The sequence below is a fragment of the Aureobasidium melanogenum genome (assembly GCF_000721775.1).
Source record: "Aureobasidium melanogenum CBS 110374 unplaced genomic scaffold scaffold_2, whole genome shotgun sequence".
Lineage (NCBI taxonomy): Eukaryota > Fungi > Ascomycota > Dothideomycetes > Dothideales > Saccotheciaceae > Aureobasidium > Aureobasidium melanogenum.
The window spans coordinates 579,571-603,096 of NW_024470054.1; the positions used below are offsets into that span (position 1 = coordinate 579,571).

The following is a 23,526-nucleotide window of genomic DNA, read 5'->3' on the forward strand; positions in this document are numbered from 1 at the left end:
ATGCCAGGCTTTATAACAAGCTTGGGAAACTGAGTATTGGTACCAGACTCAGACCAAAATACACATTTGGTCGTCGACCATGCCCCGCATATCTGAGCTGCGGATGTGATATCCGCACGCTACGAAACGAAGGTTCAACCTGACAGTCACCTGCACGTCTATCTCTTATCTGCCTCGGCAAGGTTGCTGTCTATTACCCCGCAAATTAACAAGGTAAGTGAGTGACCAACAGACATGTCGTTTTGTTTGTCATGGATCAAATCAGAGGGACCATGTTGTCTGGAGCTCAAAATTATTAGTTGAAGTACATTGATTAGAATTAAACCAAGACAGTCACACCAATACCACAGTCATTCTCCAAGAAACTGCCAATTCAGATCCCCAAAGTCAACAAAGTCGCTTTCTGCACTTTGGGCATTGTTTAGAACCCAGTCTTGGTCTGCAACTTCTCCCAAGTCCCACAGCCCCTGAACAGCTGCATCTAGCACAGTATCGTCGAAAATTTGGTAGACACTGGACAACTTCTCAATCTCAGGTTCGTCACCAAAATCGCACGTTCCCAGTGTTAAGGAGTTCTTGTTGGGAGGAGGAACTCGGGTATACTGTAGAGGAAGTGCCCAAACGACTTCCCACCGTTGAGCAAGGGTTTGAATATGTTGAAGAGAGTTATGGGATCGAATTTTCCACCTCGAGCTCATGCTGGATAACGTATGGATACAGATGCGGAGACCATTCGCAGACTGGCGGCCTAACCTGTTCTTCCCAGAAGTCGCATTGAGCAGATGCATAATGGCAGCAATAGAAATGTAGTCGACTATTTGGGGTGCAGTTGACGAAAGTCCTTGAGTTGTGCCGAATTCTCGAAGTATGCGAGATATGGTCGAGGCCGCAGTCGTAGCCACTGTGAGAGAGAATCTACCAAGTTTAGTGTTGCTTGCTTCGCTGAGCAGCGGTCTGTGTATGAGGATGAGAGCAGCGTTGTAAGCAAGTTGAAGCCAGACTGCTGTCTCAGGCATATAGTGCCTGTGTATGCGGAGACATGCATTGTTTTGATCATTGAACTTCACCAGACTTTGATGAGAATGCAAAACGAGTTTTTCTTTCTCATCTTGGCTAAGTTTGTACCAACCAAAGGCGTATCTGGTTGATATCAGCAACGCTCATTACATCACGCTTTTGTTCGGCTCACCCTTGGTCCATGCAAGAGTCCCAGAGATGCCACATCTCACAGAATCTTTCGTGTGCCCACTCGTCTACTAAAGGAGTAGTCAAAATGATAGTGGTAAAGGATGGCGATTTTACTCGCTGCCAATGCATGGTGCAGTTCATGCCGAGACTAGACGTCACAAGCCTAGACGACTATTGTTAGCTTTACTTCCCGCCTCCGACATATCAGCTCAGACTATACCTGTCAACTGAAAAGTACGCCCAAAATGATCGGACGCGACGCTGTTGTATTCTCTGATTCTGATCATCCATCAGTCGTATTGACTTAAGGGCGCTTGCATGCAGCCCTAAGTGCAACACTTGGCCAGTAGCCATGGCTAGTCATGCATAAGTCGAGAGTTACTCCGGTTTTGTTACTACTTACCAATCCAGTTGTATGCCATACTGTCAGATCCCCGATTCAGCTCTATCCAAGCTAATAGTGCAAGACCCTGTACCACGAGATCACTAGGCATTTTCCTGATCGCGTGAAGCACTAAGCTTTCAGCTTGTGTAAAAAAGTGCTCTTGTAAGTCTTTTAACAGCGGCACGTCGGAGCAAGATGCAGCGACTGCCAACAGGGCACTGTTTCTAAAGCTGAGATCGGAGTCTTCTGCGTCAGGAATCGAGAGGATCAAGCCTTCAGCTTCATGTGGGTCCAGAAACTGATGAAATCGATTGAATCCATCAGCGAAGCATTTGACCAGCTGTTTCTGGTCGTCAGTCGAGAGTACAGCACCATCGTTTAAGTCAAGACTTTTCTTCGTTTTCGAGAGATTTGGAAAGATCTCCTCGCGCGCCTTGTTTGATGAGAGGGTAAATGAGGGTTCACCAATATCGGCAACATCGAGCTGAAGCATTAATGAAGATAGCTCATTCATGGCCTGCGAAGATCTACTCTCGAAAGAGCGATCTTCTACTGAAGGCGTTTGACGACCTTCCAGGTCAGGTTCGAGATATGAAGAACAATGGGCTGCTTCGTCATCATCAACCGTAGGATCGTCCGAGGAATGCCTAGCCTTCTGAGCGTTGGCTTCATTCAAAGCCATGCGCAAAGATTGAATCTCTTCCCGTAGAGACATGACAAGGTCTCCGTTTTGATATATACGCCTAATAATATGTCAACTCTATCCTGTCTATCAACGCTTATATCGCTTACTTTCTGGATTCTTCTGAGGCATACTGGCAAGTTCGATCAGATTTTGTACACAGAGTACATCTCGGCTTCCGCCCATCGCACTGCACTTGGCCATCAGTCACTGAAGTAACTGATGTTTCGGGAGACTCATGTACCTTTCGCTTGCCTCTTCGACATTCTTCACAAGCGATCCTAATGCGGATTCGTGGCCCCACGTCGTTTTGATTCATGTTGCAATGACTCCGGCATGGGGCATGCGGATGCCACTTCCGCAACGAAGATTGCAAAAGCACTACGGCTACTCAGTGAGACGAACCAGTATGCGTCGTTGTTGCCGCGATGTAGTAAGAAGCTAGGTCTGGTCTCTCAGACAGGGCACGGTCTGTACCCCACCTGGACCCTGATTTGGACTGCCAAACTCTATCTGACATGCGGAAGTCGCATCCGCACCCCGCCTGACGACGAGCATCATTACTTCATTCACATTGACCTTGCGGATGGACAACCCGCACTCTGGATAGTCATGTGCGGAGAAGCAGGTCAGCGTGGCCTGGACGCTCATCAAGTCGCCAGCTTGATCCAGTATAAGTGACGGTCAACATGCTGAGCCGGAAAAGATCGCTGACCACATTACCTCTACACCTAACATACTATCATCTGAAGAACCTGCTCGAACAATGGTTTTTCTCGCTGACTGGGGAGACAAACAACACCTATTCGTCTATGGTGTTTTTGGTATTCAACATCGAGTTCCCTTGACCGACAGCAAGAGAATCATTATCGATGAGCTCCACAAGCTTTTGAGTTCATCAGCAGGACAGGTCGATATGCTTGTGGACGAGAGTCATGATCTCGAAGCTGAGGACAAGCCGCATGCCACGACTTTTGTTGCTTACTGGCTCGATGCCACAACATACAATTCGTGGGCTGCTTCAAGCTCTGTTCAGCAGTTCTGGGACAATTTATCCGACGATGCAGGAGTCTGGCGCGAAGTCATGACGGTTCCTACTTCGCGATACATGTTCGCTGCCAATCAAGATTTTCGCTGGGGTCTTACCACCCTCATCGAAAAACTACGAGCAAGTAATGACGAGGGCTACTGGGGCGTCTACCGTCATAGGATCGGGTCCAAAGACGACACATTCACGTCGCCGTACGTGACAGCCTTGAAGGCGAAGAATGCTTTGAACACTCGCGTGCTCGACATTCCAGCAAAGGGCCCACGAAACTCAAATGAAATTCGACTTGGTCGTGTGCGAGTAGACGGCGTTCCTAACAACATCTGCTTTGTCCGAGAAGGACAACGCCAGCCGAATGTTGCCCAAGAGGAGCTGGGCCTCTGGCTTGAGAAAGTTGCGCCACACGCAAGATCTTGGGTTGAGCACCTTGATTTGCATCGGGAGAAGAACGGTGTGCTTTCTTTCTCGACACACGTCAGTCAGCAATCGAAGCTGAACAATTCGGATGCTGCTGAGACTGATCAGCTGGCATATTTCCTTGACCTTGCTCACTTTGAAGCATCTGGCCGTTCGTTGAAAAGCCACGTGCAGCTGAGGAAAACCGTCATGGAAATGTATGGTCCGGGTGGTCCTATGGAGAATATTGGCAAGGCGGAGCTGTATGTGGAGCTACTGATTCTGAAGTCGAAAGAGTTTCAAGCCGAGTACATCGGATGCTTAGAGGGGACTGGAATGATGTTTTTGCAAACCGTTGAACAGCACTGATATAGTTCCGTAGAAGTAGTTCCATGATGCAATTCAATTCATCTGCATGCCCAGGGTTATCAGCATAAAACTTGTGGTGTAACGGGATTCCATCGGCAGGATCAGAGCGTCGACGCTTTCTGAGATTTTGTTCGAAGCTTGTTGACAACGCATGGACGTCACAATGTTGTCAACGTTCATCAGCCTTGCCGCGTGCCGCGCATCCCGCAGCATCCTGTTCCATCTCTGCTTCTCTTTTTGCTTGTTCTCACAACAACATCTTCAAGAGACATGGACTCGAGAAAGCATACGATCGAATCCGATGCTGATGTCAATACCGAAGTATCCCGAGTGCAAATCGGTCGTGCTGTAAGTGTTGACTTTATCGCACCACGTACAAGATGAACGCGTTGTTGATCTCATCTGATTGTGTAGTGTGATCATTGTCGAGCACGTAAGGTAAGCGACGCTGTAACTGAACCGACTGCAATGTTTTGTTGAGCTAGAATCAGATTCGTTGCGACAGGTCTACACCTTGTGCAAACTGTGTAGCTGCAACAGTATCATGCATTACCACTCAGGACAGACCCCAAGTCAAGCGCCAGAGAGTGTTGATCTCGAATGAATACGAACGAAAGATTGATTTGATGGAAGAACGTCTGCACAGTATCGAGTCGCTTCTTACAGAGACTAACAAGATGCTTCATGCTCTCATGAACAAACAGCAGCTCCAAGTTCCCGTGGATCTTACACTTTCTACTTCCGTGGGTTTGCCTACCAACTCCGTAGACGAGGACAATGACCAAAGTACATCCTTTGTTGGCGAAACATTGTTGCTCGCCCATTCTCGAAAGGCTCGACACGATGTTGAGCGGTTGTTGCAATCGAGTCCGTTGTTACGCAACAACCCAGAGGTCAAGTCAGCTCTCGATGTCTTGCATAGTGCTATGCTCCATCCTCCCACAACCGGATCCAATCTCTTGCATGCTACCTCCAGTATTGAGTCGACAAGTCTTACACCCGAGTATCTGCCTCCTTATCGTACCATCTTGGGAGTGATACACGAAGCCCAAGCCAGTGACAGTATTTTTTTTCTAATCTGGTCACCATTTTTCACACCTTCGGAGTTTTTGCAACTTTTTGATCAACTGTATAAGAGCCTCGACACTTGTTCCATTGCCACAAAAACGATTGTTTGCGGTGCACTACATTACATGCTGTGTGAGCATCTGACCATGCGCAAAATTCACAAGAATTCTTCGCACTGGTGGTACAGCAAGCGTTTTCTCGAGTTCTTCGAGCACTGTCTACGATCTTATGATATGCTATCTTTGCCATCCACGGAGAACATACTGGCATTAGTTTTCGGTGCCGGTCATGCAATTCAGAAAGGTGATCATGCATCTGCGAGGCTGACGGTCTCGATGGCGTATGCCATGACTCAGGCTCTTGGATGGCACAGAATGTCTGATCAAAGCCTGGAACAGACTCAGGCTCAAAGAATTTTGTTCTGGATCCTTTATTACTTTGACAAGTGCTTGTCGTTACGACTAGGTCGTTCGGCTGTCCTTCAAGATGACGATATCACCATGGACTACCCAAGAGAGCCACTTCAATCAAACTTTAGAGGCTGGTATCTGTGGTTTCGAACAATGATCGAGATTGCCTCTGTACACGGTTTGATCTACGAGCAACTCTACAGTCCCGGAGCTCTCAAACATTCTTCCCAGCAAAGACTGCAATACGTTGAGGAGCTAGCCGCACGCCTGGACGTGACATCGAAAGTAAACTCCGAGATAGTCGAAGAGACTGTCTACCGAAGACAATATATGTCGTTTCTTGTCGGATCAAACGCGGTTGTGATCGGTTGCTTACAAACCTTAATATATCGGGCTCTCGTCCCTCCAGACAGCGACATGCTGTTCGGCCTTGATCCTAGATGTCTTTCTGCTGCACGGGCAACGATCCGCAGTCATCTGAGCATGGTGGACTTCATAAAGTCCAGTAAAAATGGCAGCGCCAATGATTATGTCAGTTGGGCTATCCTGAACTGCCCTTCTACTCCTTTCATCGTCCTTTTCTATGCTGCCATCACATCGCCAAACTTGGGAGATCTTGAGTTGCTCGAGAGTTTCACAAAATCGCTCGAAGTCATGCAGCTTAGATCGCCGGAAGTAATACAACATCTGCAGAAACTATGTCAGGCATTTTTGTCGCTTGCCAGACTGTACGTAAATGCCACCGTTAGCGATGCTAGTACAGAAACGACAGATCACTCTAACAGTAGGCCTTCCGGAACTCTCAACTTCACGCTTCCAAGCGGTTTCGAGGATTGGTTCTCTGGTGCTCAAAATTTTTACAATTTTGACTGGACAACTTGAGGCGCTCAGGGGAGGATCTGAACGCGGCAGAAGTGACTATGCTGTCGTACAGTGTTGGCCAGGTCTTAACATCATGTTGAGAACGTCACCGTCTGGCAACGAATCCTGCAGGATTTTTCGTTTGGCACGTGCGGGATGCGCGGCGTGCGCTGCATACGAGTGAGTCAAATCTGCTAGTAACATATAAGAAGCAATCCCTCCTGGATGAGTCTACACAGCTCAATAAATTTGCTCTGTTATGGACACGCTTCAATCAGTCCTTGTCGTCGGAGGTTGTGGTTTCCTCGGTCATCACATTGTCAAACATCTCTTGGCCAGGAAGGATGGCACTAGAATTTATGTTATGGGACGCTCGAACAGCCAACGCCGACGACACGGTGTTGAGTACCTTGAGGGTGATATTACAGATGACACATCGGTGCAGTCAGTCGTCAACTCTGTCAAACCACAAGTCATCATCAATACAGTCGCTCCAATCACCTATCCACTCAAAGGAACACCAGAGTTCCACTATAAGGTCAACGTAGAAGGGACAGCAAATCTCATTCGAGCAGCTGCCGCTTGTCCTAATACTGTGGCCTTCGTCTACACGTCCTCAGCACATACTTTACTCGAGACCGACTATCTCAACGCCAAGGAATCTGATCCTATTGACGAAAGTCCCGATGGCCGTCGTTACGCTACAACCACTAAGGCTATTGCTGATCGACTGACAAGGTCTGCAAACAATGACTTACCTATCGATGCAGGCGGGCTACGCACCGCATGTATCAGACCTTGTGCCATGTTTGGCGAGAATGACACCCAGCTCCTCCTGGCCATGCTCAACCAACTACAGGAAAACCGTCAAGGCTATCAAATCGGTTCCAACTCTGCCTGGTACGACTTTGTCTACGTTGGTAATGTGGTAGAGGCACACATCAAAGCTGCCGAAGCCCTTGTACGCGAAGCTGCTCAAGGAGCAGAAAAAGGCAAACAAATTGGTGGAGAGTCGTTCTTCATCACCAACGATGACCCACGCCATTTCTATGATTTTATGAGATTAGTATGGCAGGCTGCTGGGGAAGACACGTCAACCTTGACACCAACCATCATTCCAAGCAACGTCGCTCTTGCCGCGGCTAGTGCTAGCGATTGGGCAACTTGGGCTTTCACCTTGAGAAGATCTTCAAATCCTTTTCCGTCTGAGGAAGATATTGAACATCTATGTCTGAACCGCACGCATGACATTTCGAAGGCTAAGGAGCTTCTGGGTTATACACCTACTGTCACGATTGAGGAGGGCATCCAGCGTGGAGTCAGGAGATTTTGTTACGATTACTGATGAAAGACGTCTTGAGGGGTTCTTGTCTTTATTACACCTGGTTTTCTCGACCTATACTAGACTCTGTCCACGATCCAAGACGCTCCTGTTCAGCCGCTATCTACTCCTTGTGAAACTTCGAGGAGCAAAACCTACTGTGATTTCTCTCTGATGATCGTCAATACACTGTCAGCTGAGTAATTGCGAATGATCGATGGTCCTAGATGATACCATATAGAGACAAAGTCGGTAAACTCTGATAGCAGTCTGCTTACCGAGCCTATCCATTATAGGACTGTGCTGGCGAGTGTCAGCTTGGGGTGTATTAGGGCTTACACGAGAGCTCTCGCACCACCTACGTCAGCCGAGCTCTTCCCATGCTATGAGAGCTCCAATACTTATATATAAGCATGACACTTTGCTACACAAGACGATACGAATCAATCGAACCCAGCTTCCTCGAACCAAACAAGAAGCCAATTCCCACAAAATGTCAAACTCTCAAGATCGCAACCCCGTCCCCGACCAAGCCGAAGACGACGCCTATTTCCCCTCTCCATTCTCTTTGACCCAATACGTTACTTCCAAGACCGATTTCGACGGTGCATCCTACCCCAACGCCTACACCGGCAAAAAATGGAAAATTCTGGTTATTGGCACACAAGAACGCTATCTACGCATGGCCGATGGAAAGTTTTTCTCCACTGGAAACCATCCAGTGGAAATGTTGTTACCGATGCTGCATCTCGATGCTGCGGGCTTTGAGCTTGATATCGCGACGTTGACAGGCGAACCTGTGAAATTGGAGATGTGGGCGTTTCCTAAGGAGGATGAGGCTGTGAAGGGGATCTATGACAAGTACAAGCAGAAGATGAGGAATCCGCTTGCACTGTCTGATGTCTGGGGTAAGGGATTCGATAAGGAGACGCCTTATATCGGTGTTTTTGTGCCTGGTGGGCATGGAGCTTTGAATGGGATCCCGCAATCCCCTGTTGTGGGAAATATTCTTCGCTGGGCGGATGCTAACAAGCGGTATTTGATTACGCTCTGCCATGGTCCTGCTTGCATGTTGGCAGCCAACGTCGCCAAACCCGACGGCGAGAAATTCATCTATGAGGGCTATAAGATTGATGTATTCCCTGATTCGCTGGACACTGGGGCTAACATCGATATTGGATATATTCCTGGCAAGATGAGTTGGTTGGTGGGAGAGGAGTTGAGGAAGCTTGGGGTGACGCCTATAAACGACAAGATTACGGGTCAGACGCACCAGGATCGATATGTGTTGACTGGAGACTCACCCTTGGCTTCGAACAACTTGGGAAAGTTGGCTGCGAATACTCTGCTCAAGGAGATTGAGAATTTGTCGTAAGATTCCAAGTAATGAGTATGCAACGCTAAACTACAACACAGAGAAAATCCAATAAACACATGTTTCCTACTCCTCGCCTTCCTCCCCAGAACTAATCTCCAAACTCGGTCGTCGTTTCTTGCTCTCCTCAGTCTCAATGATTTCCGCCTCATCCCCATCCCCAAACGTATAAGTCCTACACTCTGCATTTTCCCACATGCGTGTCGTCTGTTCTCCCTCTTGCGTGAAATTTCCCGTCAATGCATGTGCAAAAGTGCCATGACTAACCAAAACAATATTCGCCTCTGGCCTATCTCTGATATACCGTCTGAGCATCTTAGCTCTATCCATCATGGTCTCTGGATCCGTATCGAAACGTCCACAGTTGGAAGTCCAATGGGGATAGACGGAGGCAATGCGGTGTTCGTCTACTAAATCGCCGAATGTAGACTTGATTTCGGAGACAGAGGAACCTGTATCCATAGGTTCATTACTGCTTTCTTGCGCCAGTGGCATAAGCAGGATCGGCAAGCCTTTGTCGACTGCAGGTTTGAAGCTGAATTTGCAGGTTTGGATTGTGCGTTTCATTGGACTGTGGTAGGTTAGTGAGTGTGTTTTGAGAGCGGGTGAGAAGGGGGACGCTTACGAAGCCATAAGCATGTCGATTCTGTCGTGGTAGGGAAAGTTTTTGCAGAGTTCGGCACATTGGGCTTCTCCTTTCTCGGTGAGAAGAGGGTCGTGGATGGCTTCGCCGTGCCAGGCGGAGTTGTGGAAGCCTTCGGCGTGACGCACGAGGTGGAGTGTTGGTGGCATTGTTGACGACTTGCTTCAGAAAACAGATGCTTATGGGAAACAGTCGATGTTGGAGAGGGATTGATGTTTGGTGAATACGTTGATGCAAGCAAATATGATAAGAGAAATGAGACTGGATGCAGAATGGAAAGTGCTACTGAATAGGATGCTGACGGCTCTTGTAGTTTTTGTGGCTGATGAGGCTCAACCAATTGCCTTTACCGTTTGCCTACCTACCTACGTCGTCGTCGCTTTTTCGACGACGATTCTCTAACCTTGAGAGAAAGCATACTTCTTACCTGTGCTCGTTATGGCTAACTGAGGCGACACGAAGATTACTCGAATACGATCCCTTCCCAAATCCAGAAATACGGGTGCGACATTCGTCCACGGACGATGGTGCTAGCCACACGATCCCATACCATGAGCAGAGAATGCCAAGAAGGCTTGTCATCCACCGATGCCTCCAGAAGTACGAGTGACATTCCATAGAGTGTCAGGGCCGCGAGATCTGCCTCGCTGTTCGACGGCAACTCGCTGCAACAAACCATATACATGCATCGACCCCGCGGGTCTGCCGGAAACCTTGTTCTTCACGTGCCTTCTCCAGCACGCGGAAATAAAAGTCTGTGGCATTGCATCATAGAAACCCTCCGCGAGATGCTTAAATCGCCTTCTCAGGAAGTTCTTGGATAAACGTAGACTAGGAATGCCATCATATGGTCCGCCAGGCACTCCGATACGACAGGAAAGCAGCGGAGGAACAACTCAATCGATGGCGCATTCTACTCTTTGACTTTGTTTTCAAACTTCTCGGTCGGCAAAAGTTGACACTGGGTAATTGCTGCGCCTCCTTCGAGAAGGTAGTATACCATTGATGTAATCGTTGTTGTCGTTGATTGTTGCAGAAGAGGAAGAAAAAAGGTTATCGAGTCGACGAGCGTCATTCATGCCAAGCACAAAACCAAGCAACCCCTTAGCGACCACAGAATGCTTGGCCATCGATTGATTTAACATGCAATGAAAAGGGTACATTTTGGATATCTTTCGAACAACTATGCAGACGATAAACAATGCAAGAAACAAAGTCTCTAACCCAAGAGACCAGCAGCCAAAGCCTCCAGATCCGCAAGAGTCTCTGGAGCAGCTTCTTCTCTGCCGCCCGTATCCGTCCTGCGACCCTCTCCCTCGAACCATTTCTTTTGCTTCTTCTTTGGTTGTTCCTCCTCGTTCTCTTCTGATTCATCGTCCGAACCAGCAAGGAATTTCTTGAAGTCTTCCGAGGCATCGGCAAGTTGTGGTGCTTCGTCTTCGTCGTCTTCGGATCCAGCTTCTTCTCCTCGTTCTCTTTCCTTGCGCTTTTCCTTCTTTGCACGCTTCTTTTCTTTGGCGAGTGCTTTGTCCAAGAGATCTGATTCGCGCACTCTTTGTGCTTCCTCTTCCAAGAACTTTTTGCGTTGCTCTTCTGCTGTTCCTTTGGCCTTGAAAGCGTCTTCGTCTTCGAGCTCGTAGATTTGGTGCGCGTTTCCTTTGTCGTCGAAGACGAGTTTCTGGCCGCTTTCCTTGAACTTGAGCAGTTTCTTCTTGCTCTTGAGTAGTTTTTCTCTTCGCTTGCTGTCGATGATGAGTGCATCCTTGGCTCCAGGAATGTGAACGGCCTTTGCGCCTGGTGGTAACTCCATATCTGCAACTGCTGGTGTAGCCTCCTCGTCTGATGAATCCTCTTTCTCTTCTTGCACTGGAATGCGGCGCTTGACGCTGAAAAGATCGTCGTCGGACATTTGTGTGCCATCCAAAGCTTCGATGTCGTCGTCGCGAACCATCTTGGCGTAGTGATCTGCCAGAACATCCTGGTTCTTGCGCTCGAACATGCGGTCGTACTTTGTGCGGACTTCCGACTTCTTCTTGTCTCCCTTCTCGCCTTCACTCTCGTCTTCCGAGTCGTCGAGCTGTGCTCTGGGTGCGTTCTTCCTAGCCTTTGCGTCATCTCCAGCGATGAACTTGATCTTGGGTGCACCAGGCAGACCAAGACTTGCTGCATATTCTTCGAGGTTCAGTTTGTCGAGTTTGAAGGTTTCCTTATCTTTCTGGATGTGAATACTGCGGACGTAACTGGCAAAAGCCTTCTGGCCGAGATATTTGAGTGTAGGGTCCTTGAAACACATGTTTTGTAGTTGAGGCTTGATAGATTGTTGTTTCTTTTGCTTGACGCTGATGCGTTCGATAGGGACCTTCTTGGCTTCTAGACGGGACAGCATACCTTCTTCCTCGCTGGGATCGAGGAACAGAACAGCTTTTCCATCACGCTCGTAACGGGCAGTACGACCGACGCGGTGAATATATGTGTCGGCATCCTCAGGAGCATCCAGTTGAACAACCCAATCGACTGCAGGAAAGTCCAGACCTCTTGCAGCAACATCTGTTGCGAACATGCAAGAGTGTTGAGCGTGTGAGAACTTTGTAGTAATGTCGAGACGAGCAGTTTGCTTTTGACGACCGTGAAGATGTAGAAGAGGAATACCAGGTTGCATGTGACGGAAGGCTTCATAGACAAAACGGACCTGCTTTCCAGATGACAAGAAGACGATGATCTTTGACTTCTTGCACGTCTGAATGAAAGACCACAGAGTGTCAAGTTTGTCGGGAAGAGGAGTAAGAACGTAGTTCTGCTGAAGAGATTTGGGAGTGGCAGACTCGCCCTGTTCTGAGGTCGAGACGTATTCGGGGTCTCTCAGACTGAGACGAGCGAGGTCGGAAACACGCTTTGTCTGAGTGGCTGAGAAGAGCAGAGTCTGACGATCCTTGGGGAGGTATTCGAGAATAGCGTCCAGATCGCGCTGGAAGCCCATATCCAGAATACGGTCAGCCTCGTCAAGGACCAGCATTTGCACATTGTCGACAGAGAACATAGCGGTTTGCGACAAGTGCTGAAGCATACGACCAGGCGTACACACAACAATATTCATCCGAGCCAGAGCATTTTGTTCCTCTTGCAAACTCTTTCCACCAATAACCAGACCAGCCGAGAACAAATGACCCTTTCTTCCAATCTTGACCAGGACGTCGAAAATTTGAATGGCGAGTTCGCGGGTTGGGGCGATGATCATGGCACCTAGACCAGCATCTTGGCCGACACATTGTTTGCGGTACAAGTTCTCGAGGACAGGGACGATGAAAGCAAGAGTCTTTCCAGAACCAGTTTTGGCGGCACCTAGGATATCGGAGCCATGGAGGGCGAGAGGAACGGCGCGTGCTTGGATTGGGGTGAGGGTAGTGAAGTGACAGGCTTTGAGGCCTTCCTGAGTAGGCAGAGAGAGCGGAAGGTCAGAGAAAGAAGTGTAGCTGCCCTTGGGATCCTGTTTGTATGTTAGACCAGGTAGAAGATAGAAAGATCAGGCAAGACTGACCAGATCCTGAACCAGCTGCTCTAGCTTTTCGACATCGACATCGTCTCTCTTGCGCTTGGTAGAACGCTGCTGCTTCTTTGGCTTCGTAGGCTTGGTGCGCCCAGTTACGTGTGGCGCCATGTCTGGCTGGTTGTTGTGTATTCGAATAGGCACGAAGGAAAAAGTGCTTGCTAGGAAGGACTTTCACATGCTTAACTCCGCAGACAACTTTTTGGGTGCACGCGCCACTCGCGATCGGTCGTGCCTTCCGTCACCCGCATTTCCCTCTCGACAATCCATCTAATCTTGTGCACACGACCACAACCACCCATCATGTCAGACAAGAAGCCTGAGCCCAAAGAGCTCTCAGACGAATACATCCTAGCCGCCATCGCCAAAGAATCAAAAGAATTCGACAAGGTTAGTCTCTGTCCTCCAACTCATCCAGATCTTATCTCACTAACACCATCCATAGGACGCTGAAATCGATCGCATCCTCAAAGCCTTCCGTCTCGATGCCTACGCTGTACTCGACCTTCAACCCGGTGTCCCCGACAACGACATCAAGAAATGTTACCGCATGAAATCCCTCCTTATCCATCCCGACAAAACCACAAATCCTTCGGCGCCTGATGCCTTCGATCGCCTTGCAAAAGCACAACAAGCACTCCTGGACGAGAAAGAAAGAGCGAAACTGGATGAATGTATAGCAGATGCACGTATGCTGTTGATACGCGAGCGCAAACTCACCGTCGACAGCGAAGAAGTCAAGGATCCTGACGATGAGTTCCGCAAGGCCTGGAGAGAAAAGACAAAGGTCGTGCTGGTGGATGAAGAACTGCGGAGGAGAAAAAGAATGAAGGCTCAGATGCAGGAAGAAGGTCGTGCTCAGAAGAAGGAGGAAGAGGAGATTGCTGAGCGCAAGAGGAAGAGGGAGTTTGAGACAAAGTGGGAGCAGTCGCGTGAGGAGCGCATTGGTTCCTGGCGTGACTTCCAGAAGGGAAAGCAACCCGACAAGAAGAAGAAAAAGATGAAGACTTTGGGTTGAGCTATTTCCATTTGTCACGAGCCATGACCACTATCTGCATCTTTCAGTCACCATTCGAGCATTGATCAAACACGGTTCAGCGAGGCGTTAATGGCGTATAGATTACCTTCTATCCTGTATTCAAAAAGACATTATGAACTCCACCATTACCTGCTCCCATGCGAATGCTTTGCGCCGATATTATGCATAAGCACATGCGTGCGACAATCTCCATCTAAGATCTTGCACTAGCTCTCTTGACATCCAGTTCGACCTTGCTATACCACGCTGCTCCTCCCAGGGCAATAACCATACCCACAGCATTCATCGGTCTGACAACAACATCGAACAGCACAATGCCCAAAATGACAGTCAAGATCTGCTTGACGTTGCCACAGACCGACAGTGTCAATGCACCAGCCAGCTTGTTGGTTTGGAAACTGGTGACATTGAGCATGAAAGCCAAAAACCCGTTCCCGAGTAATGCGAGGATGAGTCCAGTGTTCATGTTTCCTCTTGCGGTAAAGTCGAGGAAGGCTGAGACTTCGCCTGTTGCTAGTGCCCAGAGGAGACTTTGGACGGCAGCTAGAGGTGACATGCGCAGGAGAAGCTCCAAGGCAGGAAGTTTAAGGCTACCGGTGAGGAGTTTGTTGGTCGCAACTGTCTTAAGAGCAGCCAAGAAGACACCCAGGAAAGTGAGTGAAGCACCCAGTAGAGTAGCGTAGTAGTCTCCATATGTGCTAAGGCCGACTCCTGCGACGATCGGAACCAGGGATACGTAAGTCATAGTACCATAACTGCGTCCAAGCCAGCGGTAGATCAAGATCGTAGCCACAGGAGTCGTAGACCTGACAATCTGGTGGAAAGGCACAGAGACCATAGCAAGCGAGACATTGCTAATAGCAATGTTGACCGTAAACAAGACCGAGAAAGCCACCAACACCATCTGCTCTCTCCGTCCCACATGACTCAATTTCAACTGGTCCGGAGCCACAATCATGATCCCCCAACATCCCAAAGCCGCAGAAGTAGTGTGGAACGTCGTCAACAACCAAGGAAAGTTGAACTTGCCGAGCACGGCTTTGTTGTACAATGTCAAGCCCAGATTCATCAAGAAGTATAGGCCCAGACAGATCATCTTTGTCCTTGTGCTGATTGTGTATTCGTGTCCGTCATTCTTTGGTGTTTGGGCGTCGACAAGGCTTTGTTTTTCTGCATCGTCCATTTGGGAGAGGAGGCCTGCTGAGGGAGATGTCTCGTCCATTTCGAAGGATTCGGCGAAAGAAGCTGGACTGCGCAGGTCGAGCGACTGGGATTGCGAGCTCAGGCCTGGGGATGACGCAGGGTCCGCTGGTGGAAGCGAGGTTGCCATCTTTGTGCTTTTGTATTGGTCGTTGGTGGGTTGTTGTGGATGTGAGTCCTTGCTGTTTCTCTTCAAGTCCAAAGAGCCTGTTCCCGATCCTTCCTCTCTAATGACAGTAGAGTTTAATCGTTCGTGGTGACGAAAGCCTCGGAGTGATTGTACGTGAAGCGCAAAGAATGTCGTTGTACCAGACTTGGGCAGATGTATCAATCCTTAAGAGTAACAGCGAAATCAAGGTAGAAAAGAAGAAAATCGATTCCCATTCGCCCGCTTCTCCAGACAGCGCATGGTCCTGGTTTTGGTGTTTCCTCTAGTCATTGGCACTGGTCTTGGTATTTTCAGCCGAACAATAATCTTTCGAACCGTCGGGTCCAATGCTTTCCAAGGCTTGGGGGCGCATCGGCTGCTTCGGCATGATCAAATCTGCTGGTGCTTGGCAGGGCCAACCCTTGTTCACTTTTCCTGCACCTGCCAAGAATGTTGCTTGTGTTATCGTGCACAAGGGTGTTTGCCGAGGGTTGACCTTCTTGTTGCAGGGGGAATGCTGTTTGTCGCATGCGCTAGGGTTATCCGTCCCTGGTTGATGTGTATCAAGAAATGCGCTGATCGCCTTCTCGTGCTGTTCTACTCATACACATCTGTTTGATCTCCATAGCACGCCATTAGATGAATCTCTCGCATCATGGAGAATAGTGTCACGACTCATGGGGTTCGGGAAAAGTCGTCGTAAGACACTTCTTGGCTCTGTATTTCCTCAATGTCTTGGTGTTGCTATATGTGGTATAACGATTCCCACCGGCCAAGTCCTATCTGAATCATCTACTAGGTATATCGTATCTTCTATCTGATCCTTCGGAAACTTTCATGTTCTCGCATATTTTACGAAAGATCCACATCTCACCTCGTCAGGCTGCGATTTCGGATTTGTTCGGTCGTTCCGAGGAGCCATCCACGATCATGAGGTGCTCTAGTTCTGCATGTGTGACAACAAGTTCTTCAACACGCAAGCCAAGACATGTACAAGTCAGGTAGGCCAAGCATCAAATACCCAACTTCTTGTTTTCGAAAAGTGCATCCGAAGTGCCGCTATTCCCGTGGAGAGCTATATGCTTTGGGCATTACTCGCTTGAGTTCAGCGCCTCGGAGGCGCGCATTGTGATCTCTCGATGAGCTTGTCATAGGTTTGTTATACAGCTTATATACAATTACAGTTCATTCAATATTAAGTGAATCATCTTCTCCACCCTCCCTTACCGCTGCCTTCCGAAAAGTCACCTCCTTGGCGCTCTCGTTCCACTCTTGCGTCAAACTCTTTCTGTGCTTCGATCTTGGCTAGTTGTCTCTCCTCGTCTGACGAGGAGAAAGAGAAGGAATCGCCTAGTGTTGAGCCTTCTTGTTGCTCGTTTCTAACCTGAGGAGTATTGGTTGGTGATTGGCGTGGAGAGCTCTTGGAGTTTGCGGACTCTGCTCTGATGCGGTCCCATGCACTTCCTGAAGAGCGAGGAGCGGGTGCGGCCTGTGGAGATGCATCATCACCGCTGCTGTTGTTGTTTCTTCGCGACTGATCAATGCGAGACTGTGCTTGGGCTGCGACTCTAGACTCTTCAAGTCTCTCAGCACGGTCTGCATTTGATTGTTCTTTACGGGCGCGCGCATTGAGTTGCTCGTCTGTCAACAGACCGGTGTCTTGAGCCTCCTGCTTGTAGTCGTCCATCCAAGCGCCTCCAGTAGGACTCATATCGTCGTAGTCGGAAGCCTTGCGCTGGACATCTTGACGCTTCCAAGCATCTTCCATACCAAGTCTTTGCGATGCTCTTTGTGCTTGCTGGTCCATGCGACCTTCCTGGCTCATGATGGGATTGCGCTGGCCTTGAGGCTGCATCTGGCCAGTGTGTCTTTGTGCGCGATTTTTGAGTGCCTCGATATAATCCTTCATGCGAGGGTCTGAGCCAGTCTCGACTGCATTGACCGAGGTGGCGTAACTAGCAGCAAAGATACCACCAAAGAAGATGCCAACAGCACCATAGAGCTGGAAACGCAGTGTGTGCCAGGCATAACGAGCCATTTGTCCACGCACAGGACCAAAGCGCTCAGGGTTGAATGAACCACCTTCAGACTCGGGCTTGGGAGTATAACCAGGGAAGCGGAAGTTGTTCATGGAACGGTATGCAGCAATAGCACCACCAGCGATACCAAGAGGCGGACCCCATGATACCGTCCGTAGTGACTTGGCAAAGTGATAGCTGATGGCGTCGACCTCGTCCTGGGTGAGTGGGCGGTGGATGACTGATTGGGCTTCTTGACAGCTCCTTAAGATGGTCTTGACTATGGCATCGTCTCGGACGGGCACCATGAATATGTTGACGGGTCGAGGTAACTGATCGAGCTTGATGTGGTAGCGGGTCGGTGTTTGGGCGTCACTGCCATCGTCTGGCGTAGGAAGCTCGCCGAACGAGTTGGGCTCGCTGTTGTTTGTTGCTTCTTCGAGAACCATAATTAGGTGTACTGGTTGTTGCTGTTCGTCGTGAAGGCGAGAAAGGCCAGAGACAGAATTGAAGCTCTTGCTGTCATGACATGCATGCTCAAACCAAAATCCGGGGTAATGAGGTCATGGTTCGCTTTGTGCAGCTTGCATAACTCTGTACCAGAAGCATAGCATATTCACATCGTACATTCGATTTCCCCTCTACTTTTCTGTATGCCTTGTTCAACCTGACACTGCGGTCTGTGTCGCTAGGTCAATACCTCAAGAGTATGATGCAACTGACGTGAAGATGCTGTGTATGTCTAAGGAGCATATGCGTCCATGATCCTTTGAAGGAATGAGGCCCACGTGCAACACCTTCTCGCAATACTCATTCAACCAGCAGCCTTGACATGTTCCCCTATACCACACTACAAAATGGCATCTCCTCCTAATGAAACCACTATCAACGCGTACTCCGAACTCCCCCACCTCGAACTCAACCCCACAGCCACCCAAACAATCCTCCTAATCCACGGAGCCTGTGGCACAGGCAGCAGCTGGGATCTCGTAACACCCCACCTGCCCAACTACCACATCCTAGCACCCGACCTCCCGGGCCACGGCATAGCAAAACACCATCACTTCTCCATTCGCGAAGCTGCTGATGCATTACACGCTCTAATCCTCAATCGCGCGCACAATGGAGTCGCTTATGTGGTAGGCTTCAGCCTTGGTGCCCATGTAGCTATGCACCTAGTCTCCCACTATCCACAAATCGCAACGTGTGTCTTGGTATCCGGGTTTCAAGTCTTTGGTACCACGGCGTTTTCGGCTTATTTGCCGTACGCAATATGGTTGGAGCAGAGGTTGGAAAACTCCGTTCCGCGGTCGTGGATACGCTGGGCTATGGATGGTGTTGATTTACCTCGCACAGATCTCAAAATGTGTACAGTGGAATACAATCGTCAGGTTTTTGCTACAACGGAAGACGCTGAGAAGTGGCCTCAGCGGTGGCCGACAAGGACTCTGGTCATTGCAGCGGGGAAAGGTGGTTGGGTTCCTTCAGATGACCGGCCGCAGGATGCAATGAGGTTAGCTGCAATTGGACGCGAGGCAAATACTGCTACCAGAGCAGTCACACATCCTGATATGAGGCATCCCTGGATTTGGCAAGATCCAAAGTTGTTTGCAGAGACTACTAAGCTGTGGTTTGAGCAGGAGGCTGTTCCGGCTGGTTTCGTACCTCTGGAGTAGAGTCTTTTGAGATGGGAGAAATGTACAAGTGATATTATTATGATTATGAGAAGCACGAATTTGTAATGTCATAACATTCGTTCAAAGCAGATCTGAGCCCGCCATTTCAAAATCTTCATTTAAGAATAACCAGCAACAAGACCAAGATCAGTATCAAAACACCAATCGTGACCCAACTCCAATTGTCCTTGGCCTTTCTCGCAACCTTGCCCAATCGTCCTCTTGCACGATCGAGATTTCCTTGGAAGCGATCCACACCACTTTCCAGATCATCGAGCATGGCATTTTGATCATCCATCTCATCTCCCATCTGTATACCCAACATCCTTTGACGTCCTATACTGCTTGACAATTGATCAAGCTGAGCGTCTTGGTCTGACAGCACTTGTTTATGGTATGCGTGGATTTGCTGGTTGGACATCTCCGTCTGGTCTGGTACGGCAGGCTCATCATCTGTGTAGGGCTCTTGCGAAGACGATGTGAAGAGTTTTCCTCGATTGGCATCCTCAGGCGAGGCATCACGGTAAGGTTGATCGAAGCGAACGGACTTGTTACGTGTGGGTGTGGACTTGGCGGCTGCGAAATCAGGGGCCAGCGAGCTGTCATTTGGTGTCGTTGTAGAAGTTGTCGTTGTGTGGCCGTTGAATTGCGCATTCAAGTCTTCGTATTGTTTGCGCAGCTTGTCTAGTTGAGTGTTTAAGTCGGATACACTGGTTCGCGCCTCAGTCAGCATTGCCATCCGTGTATACTTGTATTGGCCAGGCGGATCAGGACGTACTCTTCGCCTGAGGATTCTTGCTCTTCGGCATTAGATGTCAGGGTTTCTATACCAGCGCGCAGAGACTCCAATGATCGTGTTAGAGGACCGTCATTTGTGCTGTTGCCTGGGAGTTTGAGGGATTGGGCGCGTTGACGTTCGAGAAGTGAGAGTTTGATGTGGTCGGCGAGGAGGAAGAGTTGGTGCGGCGATGTTGACATGATCGTTTTTTAATGCTGGGTATAATGCTGTAATGTATCGAGTCGGAAGAGAGTAATGGTTGAGACTTGTGTGGTCGATTGGGAAGGTTGTCGCCCTTCCCCGGACTGCATGTGATGCCTCATCCGAGGCTCAGCCACCAATGCCATTGCCAAGCCACATGCTTCCTTCTATGTCAGAACATCAAGGTGTTTGCTGACCGTTCTTCAAGTGCAATCGTCACAAGACGTGTGGATCATGATTATCCTGGATTAACGCATTACCAATTATAACTAAAAGACTACGTGACTAGGGGGGTATTGAGCTACTTCGTAAACCCACAAAGGAAACTTATTCATCATCATCATTCTTAGTAAGGAACCTCCTCCTCAAAGATAGGAGCCTCGCGGATTCTCTCCTGACTCCACTGCACCTTGGCCTTCTCGTCCAAAGTAGCCTCCTCATCGGTAGCAGGAATCTCGAACTCCTTGCATCCAGCAACTTCCTGCGAAGCAAGACCATACTCATCACGAGCGATCCAGACGATCTGTTGCTCATTGGCCAAGCTTTGAGGCTGGAAAGCGAGCTCAAGCTCCTCGTTGGTGTAAGGACGGGTAGGCTCATCGAAGTGGGAAGCAAGCTCCTTGCGCACAGTAAGCCACTTGTTGGCAAAGCGCGAGGTGAAGAAGAAGTGCTGGAGCTTGCCCTTGATGCCTGACTTCTTGGGCTCAGAGGGAGCGGTAGATCCGGCAAGTGTGGGCGAGGTTTCGCGGTTGCTGTGGGTGCTGGGCTTGCCCTCCTCGATCTTCTCCGCGGCAGAGTATCCTGTGCTACTGGCCTCGGTTCCGGGCATCAACTCAAGACCATCAACAATGGGGCCGAGAGTCTTGCTCATGATAGCATGGTAGACAACTGTGAAAACAGCGAGGATGATGGTGATGATCAGAGGACCAATCGCAGCTCTGTCTGAGGCGATACCGATGGCGAAGAGACCGATCAAACAAAACTCGAGAAGATACACACCGACTGTAATCTGCTGAAGAGCACGGGCGTAAGCGCGACCCTTCATGTCGATCGAGTGGTTGCCGACCACATAAAGAAGTTGGTAACGGTAGGCGAGGTACAGAAGACCAAATCCAATAGTTGCGAACCCAAGAAGCAGTGGGGCAATGCAAGAATAAGCAATGGCAATGACTCCGAGCATCGCGTTGGCAGGGAGGACTGAGCCCCAGCCAAGACCGATCAAGTTGATGTAGCGGTTGTAGACCTTGCGAGGTGTCGAGTCCAGGATCTTGCCAAGGAAAGCGATGAACAACAGCGGAGCAATGTTAAGAACGAGCATAGCAGCTTGATTCATCATGGTTACAACGAAGTAAGCAGTGTAGAAGTTGGATGCTGTGGGAAGGTTGCTAGCGAGCAAAGTAGGTGCAGAACCAGGGTTGTTGACAATCGTCTTTGCGACAGCAGCAGCTCCAGAAGAGAAAGTGGTGACGAGGAAAACATCGACGACCTGGAAAGAGAAGTACCAAGCCTGAACTCTCAGTTCGACTGCAGATCTAGTGGGTTCGAACAAGCCGGCAAGCAATCTCAAGACGATGGGGACCAGAGCCATGAGAACAGCAAGCATGACTGAGGGCAAAAGACCAGTGACAACACCAAGAATGACGTCGGGGATCTTGCTGATCCAGGTCAAGCCTTGAATGGTCTCGAGAGTCTTGACGTTGGAGATGGCACCGACAAAAGCAACAGGAATGGCCCAGAACACAATCATGACGATGACAAAGATGGTCGATGCAATCAAGATCCCGCGAGTGACCATGTTCTTCTTGTTCAAGTTGGACCAGATAACGTCTTGAGGCTCAACGCCGACGACCTTGGGTGTGAGCTTGGCTCCCTTGATCTTCTGCATGGTTCCAGACATTTGACGGTGAGCAGCCTGAGCGTACTCAAGGGTCTCGAATTGGATGAAGACGGCGGGGATCTTTTCGGCGCTGTGGGCGTTGTCGATCTCTTCGGTGACCTGCTTGTTCAAGCGTACAATCTCAGGACGAGCCCAATCGATGGTATCAACCTTCTTGCCGATGAGAGGAATCTTTCCGAGACGGTGGGTGGGACGGATCTTGGGGTCGACTTCGACACGACCGCTCTCACGGTCAATGGTGGACTTGTCCTCTTTTCCCTTCTTCTCGGCCTTCTTGTGAGTCTTGACGAACTTCTGGACGAGCTTGTTTTCAGCAGCTTCAAGCTTAGTCACGGCTGAGTCTCTCTCGCCAACAACATCGTCGAGCTTCTTGGTGTTAGGCTGGATCCAGACGCGAGAAACACCATTGAAAAGCTCACGCAAGGCGCTTTCCTTGCGGTACTCCTCAGCGACATTGGTAAACATGACAGTTCTGGCCGACAGACGACTGCTGTAAGCTACCGAGGTGATGATGGATTGGCGGAGGCTGATAAAGTAGATGATCTCGCGGGTGATCACAATCATGACGAATGCAACAAAGACCCAGGCAAGGATGGCGGGCGCATAGTAGTAGTTGGTGTGGCTAGGAATTGCCACATTGCTGAACGACAGAATATTGAACTGTGTGTTTCCAGCACCACCTGGACATTTGTTAGACCAAGCCAAATTCACCGAAACCAGAAATATGCTTACCAGTGGCGTTGACAGGGAAAAGGATGGGCCAAGTGATGACTGCACCAACAAAAGAGATAACGAAGAGAATCTTGAAAAGACGCAAAAAGAGGTAGTTGTCCAAGGAAGAGTGCATCAAGACGTGATCATCGTTGAGACCACGGAAGTTTGTAATCCATCCGAACCTCGAGTCAGATGGTTGTGGGGTGTACTCGCTGTGAACGGTCAGAAAAAGGAGGGGGAACAAGCAAAACATTGAACTCACTATTTCCTGAGGAGCGGCAGATAAGTACGCGGCTCGTAAACTCTCTTGTATTTCGGACGGAAGATCAGAAATACTGTGAGCACGACCGACGAAATGACAAGGACAGGAACCAATGTCGACAAAAAGGTCGATGCCGAAGGCGACTGGTTGCGATGACTGCCTGCCGGATCAGACATGATGGCGGTGTTGTTGATGAAAGCGCTGGATCAACGCAATCGATCGTGTTGGTGGGGTGTCAAAAGAATGAGGAGTGGAGTGATGGGTTGCGAAGATGGGAATACTTGTAGTCGCACACCGCAGATC

The 23,526-nt window shown here is 49.3% G+C and overlaps 13 protein-coding genes across 13 annotated transcripts; 6 read left to right on the forward strand and 7 right to left on the reverse strand.

The window, feature by feature from the left end:
- Nucleotides 1–350: 350 nt before the first annotated feature.
- M437DRAFT_15868 (uncharacterized protein) lies at nucleotides 351–2,445 on the reverse strand (the record flags this gene model as incomplete). Its single annotated transcript, XM_041018833.1, has 5 exons — nucleotides 351–1,140; nucleotides 1,190–1,351; nucleotides 1,409–1,544; nucleotides 1,592–2,316; nucleotides 2,366–2,445. Coding segments are annotated over 5 exons (1,893 nt in total), but the record flags the coding sequence as incomplete, so codon positions are not given.
- Nucleotides 2,446–3,021: 576 nt separating this feature from the next.
- On the forward strand, nucleotides 3,022–4,068 carry M437DRAFT_39615 (uncharacterized protein; the record flags this gene model as incomplete). Its single annotated transcript, XM_041020042.1, has 1 exon — nucleotides 3,022–4,068. One exon carries the CDS (start codon nucleotides 3,022–3,024, stop codon nucleotides 4,066–4,068), a length of 1,047 nt encoding a protein of 348 aa, XP_040883434.1.
- A 414-nt stretch (nucleotides 4,069–4,482) lies between these two features.
- Nucleotides 4,483–6,287, forward strand: M437DRAFT_33805 (uncharacterized protein; the record flags this gene model as incomplete). Its single annotated transcript, XM_041019261.1, has 2 exons — nucleotides 4,483–4,506; nucleotides 4,560–6,287. Coding segments are annotated over 2 exons (1,752 nt in total), but the record flags the coding sequence as incomplete, so codon positions are not given.
- Nucleotides 6,288–6,666: 379 nt separating this feature from the next.
- M437DRAFT_40270 (NAD(P)-binding protein) lies at nucleotides 6,667–7,752 on the forward strand (the record flags this gene model as incomplete). Its single annotated transcript, XM_041020164.1, has 1 exon — nucleotides 6,667–7,752. One exon carries the CDS (start codon nucleotides 6,667–6,669, stop codon nucleotides 7,750–7,752), a length of 1,086 nt encoding a protein of 361 aa, XP_040883436.1.
- Nucleotides 7,753–8,221: 469 nt separating this feature from the next.
- Nucleotides 8,222–9,103, forward strand: M437DRAFT_80905 (chaperone HchA; the record flags this gene model as incomplete). The annotated part of the gene is made up of 1 exon (XM_041027443.1): nucleotides 8,222–9,103. One exon carries the CDS (start codon nucleotides 8,222–8,224, stop codon nucleotides 9,101–9,103), a length of 882 nt encoding a protein of 293 aa, XP_040883437.1.
- A 66-nt stretch (nucleotides 9,104–9,169) lies between these two features.
- M437DRAFT_80906 (phosphoglycerate mutase-like protein) lies at nucleotides 9,170–9,895 on the reverse strand (the record flags this gene model as incomplete). The annotated part of the gene is made up of 2 exons (XM_041027444.1): nucleotides 9,170–9,674; nucleotides 9,729–9,895. 2 exons carry the CDS (start codon nucleotides 9,893–9,895, stop codon nucleotides 9,170–9,172), a joined length of 672 nt encoding a protein of 223 aa, XP_040883438.1.
- Nucleotides 9,896–10,965: 1,070 nt separating this feature from the next.
- M437DRAFT_39848 (P-loop containing nucleoside triphosphate hydrolase protein) lies at nucleotides 10,966–13,401 on the reverse strand (the record flags this gene model as incomplete). The annotated part of the gene is made up of 2 exons (XM_041020088.1): nucleotides 10,966–13,230; nucleotides 13,282–13,401. The coding sequence occupies 2 exons, from the start codon at nucleotides 13,399–13,401 to the stop codon at nucleotides 10,966–10,968; spliced, it is 2,385 nt and encodes a 794-aa protein (XP_040883439.1).
- Nucleotides 13,402–13,593: 192 nt separating this feature from the next.
- Nucleotides 13,594–14,308, forward strand: M437DRAFT_62620 (DnaJ-domain-containing protein; the record flags this gene model as incomplete). Its single annotated transcript, XM_041024117.1, has 2 exons — nucleotides 13,594–13,680; nucleotides 13,736–14,308. The coding sequence occupies 2 exons, from the start codon at nucleotides 13,594–13,596 to the stop codon at nucleotides 14,306–14,308; spliced, it is 660 nt and encodes a 219-aa protein (XP_040883440.1).
- Nucleotides 14,309–14,522: 214 nt separating this feature from the next.
- Nucleotides 14,523–15,512, reverse strand: M437DRAFT_71999 (TPT-domain-containing protein; the record flags this gene model as incomplete). The annotated part of the gene is made up of 1 exon (XM_041025773.1): nucleotides 14,523–15,512. The coding sequence occupies one exon, from the start codon at nucleotides 15,510–15,512 to the stop codon at nucleotides 14,523–14,525; it is 990 nt and encodes a 329-aa protein (XP_040883441.1).
- Nucleotides 15,513–16,768: 1,256 nt separating this feature from the next.
- M437DRAFT_62622 (uncharacterized protein) lies at nucleotides 16,769–18,144 on the reverse strand (the record flags this gene model as incomplete). Its single annotated transcript, XM_041024118.1, has 2 exons — nucleotides 16,769–16,821; nucleotides 16,905–18,144. 2 exons carry the CDS (start codon nucleotides 18,142–18,144, stop codon nucleotides 16,769–16,771), a joined length of 1,293 nt encoding a protein of 430 aa, XP_040883442.1.
- Nucleotides 18,145–18,552: 408 nt separating this feature from the next.
- On the forward strand, nucleotides 18,553–19,371 carry M437DRAFT_80911 (alpha/beta-hydrolase; the record flags this gene model as incomplete). Its single annotated transcript, XM_041027445.1, has 1 exon — nucleotides 18,553–19,371. The coding sequence occupies one exon, from the start codon at nucleotides 18,553–18,555 to the stop codon at nucleotides 19,369–19,371; it is 819 nt and encodes a 272-aa protein (XP_040883443.1).
- Nucleotides 19,372–19,486: 115 nt separating this feature from the next.
- M437DRAFT_39784 (snare-domain-containing protein) lies at nucleotides 19,487–20,349 on the reverse strand (the record flags this gene model as incomplete). Its single annotated transcript, XM_041020076.1, has 2 exons — nucleotides 19,487–20,119; nucleotides 20,146–20,349. 2 exons carry the CDS (start codon nucleotides 20,347–20,349, stop codon nucleotides 19,487–19,489), a joined length of 837 nt encoding a protein of 278 aa, XP_040883444.1.
- Nucleotides 20,350–20,696: 347 nt separating this feature from the next.
- M437DRAFT_39852 (DUF221-domain-containing protein) lies at nucleotides 20,697–23,399 on the reverse strand (the record flags this gene model as incomplete). Its single annotated transcript, XM_041020089.1, has 3 exons — nucleotides 20,697–22,927; nucleotides 22,980–23,173; nucleotides 23,224–23,399. 3 exons carry the CDS (start codon nucleotides 23,397–23,399, stop codon nucleotides 20,697–20,699), a joined length of 2,601 nt encoding a protein of 866 aa, XP_040883445.1.
- Nucleotides 23,400–23,526: the final 127 nt, after the last annotated feature.